This window comes from Pantherophis guttatus, chromosome 4 (genome assembly GCF_059756535.1).
Source record: "Pantherophis guttatus breed Tessera chromosome 4, ASM5975653v1, whole genome shotgun sequence".
Lineage (NCBI taxonomy): Eukaryota > Metazoa > Chordata > Lepidosauria > Squamata > Colubridae > Pantherophis > Pantherophis guttatus.
This window is the reverse complement of record NC_142066.1, coordinates 33016301-33023262: the sequence shown is the minus strand read 5'-3', so window position 1 is coordinate 33023262 and position 6962 is coordinate 33016301. Positions and strand designations below refer to the sequence as shown.

At 42.8% G+C, this 6962-nt stretch overlaps 1 protein-coding gene across 1 annotated transcript; it reads right to left on the bottom strand.

Moving 5' to 3' along the window:
- LOC117669179 (claudin-9-like) lies at positions 1-5323 on the bottom strand. The gene has a single exon (XM_034423425.3). It carries the CDS (start codon positions 4717-4719, stop codon positions 4063-4065), a length of 657 nt encoding a protein of 218 aa, XP_034279316.1. The 5' UTR covers positions 4720-5323; the 3' UTR covers positions 1-4062.
- Positions 5324-6962: the final 1639 nt, after the last annotated feature.

Sequence of the window (6962 nt, the reverse complement as noted above, 5' to 3'; positions counted from 1 at the left end):
TCAGGTTACAATTTTTTTTTTAATTTATCTGAATAATATAACAATATAGTTGTCAGTTAACACTATACAAGCTCATGGAAAGGATCCCCATAATATTTTCCAGCTTAAGCAAATTACCTGATTTCAGAACATCTTTGAAAAACCAAACACATAGAGCAAAACAAGAGAGAAATAATCTTTTTCCAGGGAAAAGTCAAACAGATTTGCAAGCCGGAATATTTCTGTAAAAGGAATGGGGCTTAAATGCATTTGTTCAAAGTCCTATTCCTTTCTGCTGAATTTCTTTCTATCCAGGTCTGAAGCAGGTGGTTGTAATAGGTAAAGATCAATGGTCAGGGAGGTAACAGACCCCTTTGTTTACCCAGGCCCCTGAGAATAGCCAAATCCTCCACTAATTATTAACCAGAGAGCAAATAGCACCAGTCCCTTGTAATTGTAGGGTCAGGGTTCTTTCCCACCCACCCCATCTGCTCCAAACAACTTTTTTTTTTTTAACTAAATCTAAACTAATGTCTTTGCTCCCAACTTCAGTCTTCTTTTTCCTGCATCTTCTTTGCAGGGGATTCTGGCCTTTGTCCAATATTTACATCTTTCATGAATCATTTGTTATCTATGCAGGTTTGGGTTGGTTACCTTTTTTCTTCCCAAGTCTTCTTGCATTCTTTAAGTCCCCGATTCTTTCAGTCAGGCATGCATTCATTCCTCTTGTGCTCGTTTCAGAATTAAATTCGCCGTTTTTCTTCAACTCTGTGTCTCTTTATTCTTTAGATGCTGATTTTGACCCAAAAAGAATGGCTTTTGTATCAGAATAGTCAAAAGAGTTTATAAAATAACCAGTTCTCAGTGCCATTTTCTGTTCCTCTCATTATTTAATTTGTCTGCTTCTTGACCTGTTCTCATAGCCTCATGTTCTTTGTACATCTGCCTAAGCAGGCCCAAAGCAATGTGCTGATTGAGACAAAGGATATGTATTTATTTATTTGTGTATTTAAATGGAAGGGACATCCAACTCCAGGTCATGCTGAGCATCTTACATTTAAAAAAAATAAGAAAACCATATAACAAGAAGGGGGGTGGAAACATGTACATTCAGGGGGGAAAAATCAAGGAAACAACTGTCAGAGGTTCTACACCCACCTTACCTTCCAAAATATTTTGGAATGTCATCAGAATGAGAGCCTTAGATGGGATGCCGTTCCAGACGATAGGTATTGCAATAGAGAAGACACACTGCCTAGGTTTCCACATTGCTTAATTAAAGGGATTTGGAATGCATCATCTCTGCCTAATCTTACTGGGTGAATAGAAATTGCCAGAACAGTCCTGTAGTGGTTCTCAATCATCCAGGTCATGGTTGTCCCAAAGGTGCTTTTTCAGGAGGCAGTTCAACTTTCTTGATTTTTTTTTCTTTTGAAGACATTTCACTTTCTATCCAAGAAGCTTCTTCAGCTTCCCCGCTATCCTGTCAGAGCTGAAGAAGCTTCTTGGATGAGAAGTGAAACATCTTCAAAAGGAAAAACAAGAAAGTCCAGTTGCCTCCTGAAAAAGCACCTTTGGGACTATCAGAACAGGCAATTCATCAAATAACCAGGCCAATGAAACCATGTATAAGTAATAATCAGGACCTCGAATTATACCTAGAAACAGAATGGGAACCAGTGCAGCTCACGCAGTAGCAATGATAAATGAGTAAATCATAGCATGAACATCATTGCCTGCACTGCTGCATTCTGGAACAGTTGTAACTTTCGAGTGGTCTTCAAAGGCAGACTCGTGTGCATCGTATATTGCAGTAGTCCATTCATGAGGTCTCTAGGGCCTAGGTGAACATCTAAAGGGCCTCCCAACCTAGGTACAGGTGCAACTAGGGCAACAGATGAATCTGTGCAAAGCCCACCCCCACCCCCCAATGGCCACAGCTTGCTACCTGCTGTTTGAATAAGAACTATGGATCAAGGATTATCCTCAAGTTGCCTACAGTCTAAAGTGGGGAAGTACTATCTCATATAAAACTAAAGATGGAAAATCCCCAGATCAAGGGTGGGAGGGAATAAACATAGACCATTTTGTCTTGTCAGGATTGAATCAATTTGTTCTTCCCCATCGAGACCTGAACAACCTCTAGACCAGTGGTGGGTTGCCCCTGGTTCAGACCAGTTTGCAAGAACCAGTTGTAAAACTGGTGGGAGGCTCCGCCCACTGACCCGGACATCATCATAGGTGATCTGCGCATGCACAGAAGAAAGAGCGCAGGCATGAGCGTGATACAAACCGGTAGTAAAGGTAAATAGAAACCACCCTTGCTCTAGACACTGTGACAGGACATTAACAGCATCATCTGGACAGTCTGGGATCAAGATGGGTATCATCTGATACTGGTGATACTGACAGATGGCTTCATCTGATTGTTTCAAGTAGTTGCTGAGCAAGAGGGGAGAAGCTTCAAGCTCTGACACACCTTAGAAACAAAGAGCTGCAACATTCCCTCCCCAAGCACTGATTGGAGCTGACCCCTGGGAAAGAGGAGAAGCACTATAAAATGATGCCTCCCTTCCCCAAATCCTGCAGCTGGTCCAGAAGGATACTGCGATCATTCATCATTGGTACTGAAGCCACTGAGAGATCAAGAGCACCACTCCCATCCCAGCTTCCCCAAAGATCATCAGCAAGTGCAGCTAATGCTGCCTCTGTCTCTGTATTTTTCTGTACTGTACTCTACTATACAGCAGGGGTGTCAAACTCAAGGCCCGCGTGCTGAATCTGGCCCATGGAGTGCTTTGATCTGGCCCGAGGGGCCACCTCAGAAACAGTGAAGGAACAGCCCACAATGCCACTGCCAGCAAAAAGGTTGTCCAGGGGGGCAGTGTGTCCTCCCTCCAGGGTCCATGTTCACTGGCAGAGGACTAGCAAAAAAACTAAAAGCAAAACAAAAGGAGAAATGTTTCCCCTTTTGCATTTGAGCATCCAATGGACAGGAAAGAGGAAAGACAAAGAAGGAAAGATGTGAAGAGAGCAAGGAAGGAAAAATAAGGAAAAAGGGGAAGGAAGAAAAAAGGAGAATGAAGAGGGAAGGAAAAAGAAGAAAAGGAAGGGAGGGAGGGAGGGAGGGAGGAAGATTATAATGAGAGAGAGGGAGAGAAGGTTTGAGGGAAGTCCTGCCTTAGCACTTGGCCACCACAGGTGTCCCTGACACAAATGACATTGAGCTAGCCATGCCCACTCCAGTCCCCCAAGGTCAAATACAACCCTGATGCAGCCCTCAATGAAATCGTGATTGACACCTCTGCTATACAGCCTGAACCCTGACTTAAATGGACCCAAATAATCTCTTTCCTGTAAAATCCTCTGCTACAGATGCCTAACCACTTTTCATTATTGCAACATTCTATTCAAAAGTTAACCGGTTGGAAATTTAACTCATACTTCATCATCCCTGACAGGCCCGCTTATGACGTTATCCAGCCAGTTTAGAAGCCCAAGGCATACCTTGTGTCTCACAGTGCAGTCTTCCAAGAGAAGGAACAGCCTGAAGTCTTTGAAGGGACAACAGGCAATAGGAGAAGACCATTACTTTGGCCTAAGATAATTACAGTATTTCATTCTCCAGATGGCAAAGCCATTGCTATCATGGTGTTTCTAGTCTTCTTCCTCTACTTCTTTATTTTTCACCTCCACATACATGTTATGCACTGTTAATTTATCCATATACTTGTCCTAAACCTGCCCTTGTTTGTTCAGCTGCCCCAGTTGTTCCTGCATTCCACTTGTGTTTGCTGATGTATTCATCTCATTTAAAAAGATTTGTTCATTGTCTCTCATATCCCTTTATTTGTTCACATTTCCTCAGTCACTCACATCACTCATTATACTTGTATACCCACACATACATGCACATATATACATGCACCAACATTCCAGAATTGCCAGATATCATAGCTAAACCCAAACTGATAAGGTTGTCCTATCTTCTTGTTCCAGAAGTCCTTGGGCCAATAATGCCTGTCCTAGTTTGGGTCCTGCAGTATCTGGCAAATTTCATCACCACCTCACCACTACAACTGCTCAGACATAATCCCGCTTGTCAATCGTACTGCCTGGTGGAGCAGTAGATCTGGCTGGAACAGAATATGCAATACGGCCTGGGTAACGGTTGTCCCTTGGCGGGCAGGAGCAGCACAGGAGTGATCCTCCAAGGAGTAGTAAGGCAGAAGCTGCCCAACCAACATAGAGAGCAGCCCCCAGTTCCCTTTTGAGAGATTCAGCCACAATTGGATTGTAAAAGTCACGGATGATGGAGTTGGCACACCAGCAGACAGGAATAAGTGCGAGAAGTCCTGAGACGATAAAGAAGGCACCTGAGGTAATGACAATACGTGCCTTGGCACCTTCTTCCTCCACACAGTTGGTACACTTGGCTCCAACAATACTCACCAACAATGCCAGGACAGCAAGCACCACAGAGATAACCATGAGGGCCCGGGCAGCTTGAATATCTTGAGGCAGGGCTAGCATGGAATCATAGATCTTACACTGCATCTGGCCAGTACTCTGCACAACACAATTCATCCACAGTCCCTCCCAGATTATCTGCGCCACAACAATGTTGTTTCCGATGAATGCTGAAACCTTCCACATGGGCAATGCACATGAAAGGATAGTCCCCAACCAGCCAAAGATACAGAGGCCCATTGCCATGATCTCTAGCCCTGCAGATGCCATTATGGGTATCCTTCACCTTGGCTATAAAATGCACACCTCTTTTTTTCTTTCTTCTGCTGCCCTCCGGGAGGACCAAAGATGGTGGTTTATGGACAGCAACAACAATGGACAAGTTGTTCTGAGTAGAAATCAATCAAGACAGGAATTCCAAAAACACACCCTCTAAATGGTGGTACGTAACGTCAGATGTCTATGTTTTCGCCCTGAAAGCAAACTCCTAATAAATAAATCCTAAAAGAATATTGCAGTGAGGTGGCTGTCCAAGACAAAGAAACCTACGGAGCTTTTCGGCAAAATTAAGTCTCTTTAGTAGATTAGCGAGCACAGAAGAGGCCTTCTTGGGTTACCTGCATATGGAAAGCAGCCTCGAAGGTGGCAATCTATAGCTTCCGAGAGTCTGTTTTTGATGTAGGGTCATCCAGAAATAACTGCCTGTGAGGTGTCACTTTAGGAGCTGGATTGGAGAAGGGTAGACCAAAGTCTGAAAGGTGAAGAACCCCTAAAGGGGAAATAAGGATAAATCCAATGCTATCTTTTCTCTGTGGCTCCGACAACCTGCTTGTTATTGCATTATTCTGCTTCACAGGTACCTGTTGTCTAGAAGGATCCCAAGGGAGCTTGAGCTTAGGGACAGTGAGGGGCGGGTTATATGAACCCCCAACAGGTGGCTGGGAGGGGCACCAGACCAATCTGAGAAGGGCATTGGGGGATCCATGGTAACCAAGACCTGGGTGGTGGTGTTATGGAGAGAGTTTGAATATTTCTTTATTTTCTGCTGGCTAGTTGGGAAGCTGCCCATTCCAGAGGAGAAAGAGGGGGGAGAGGAAGAGGCCGAGAAAAACAAGCAAGGGTGGAAAGGGAGGGAGGGAGGAGGAAAGACAGAGAGATATAGAGGGAGTTATTGTGGTCAAATTCTTCTATAGAAGAGATTTTTTTTTAAATGGAAACTATTGGATATTCATTATGCCAACCAGGCATAATGCCAGAGTTACATAGATGTGTCACATCTACTATATAAATTAACTGAAAGTTTTCACAAGGGTCCACATGCAGGCATGTGCACACAACCCGCACACAAACATACTGTAATTTTCATTACACAAATGCAACTCTCTATAATAAATGCGTAACAGAAGCTTTTGTGAAGTTCATTTTGTAACATAAAATATTATCTTGAGTTACACTGAAAGAATAGACAGCACCACTATTGCTAAAAGTGGTTGATCACAAAACATTTGTTGGGAGCAGCATAATCTGACATTAGTATTCTATGTTAATGTGCATAATATGATTAAAAGCACCCACAACCTACTTCTAATTCTAATAGAAGTTAATTGAACTTCTAATTCAAACCAAAGAAGACGGAATTTGTTCTGACTATCTGTATTTTAGTGGATTCAGTCCTGTTGTTAACCGTATGAGTTTGACTAAGTCGCTTTTGGTTCAACATGTTGGGAGAACCCAGTCAATTTTGGTTAATTAATAAATGTTATGTACTAATTCAGTCATTGGGACTTACAGATATGCTTATCCATATTGTGATTAGGGTTACTTTAGCACCCAAACCCAGTTAAAGAGTCGTGGCTGGATGAGTTCTTTAACATGAGTGTGAAACCAGAATTGCAATTGATCTAAACCTTGGTCTGCACAGTATTTCTCAACATTACCCATTTTAGGATGTATGGACTTCACTTCCCAGAATTCTCCAGCCCAGAATTCTGAGAATTGTGAAGTTCAAGTGTTTGTGTATGTGAGAGAAAGGGAAGATGGAAGAAGTGTCGATTTTAACTGCTTTTTCCTGCCTCAGGATGCAAAGCTAAGACATTAGAGTGGTCTCAAAATGATGTCCCTCTACCACTGCCATCTCTGTTGCTTCTGCCTCCCAGAAATATGCAGAGAAGAAAAGGGGACACCAATAGGTTAAATGGAGATTAAATTATACATATACTTTCCTATTACTCCTAGCTTTTTCAGCATTGCAGCCATTAGTTGTTGGATTCTCCTGCCTAAATGGACTAGAACAGAAACTAGCTTGAAAGTCCATTTCCAGATGTCGACCCCTTTCCTTTCTTTGGCCTGGTATTGTACCCCTACTAAGGGATTCTGCTGGTTCTTTACCTCTTCTGCCTGTGCTGGGAAAGCAAGTGTTAATTGTTTTCCTTTTTGTGGATAGGTTTTTCAGGACATGTAGACTTTAATCCACATCTCCCTCTGTTGACTTCATCTCATACATGAAACTTTTT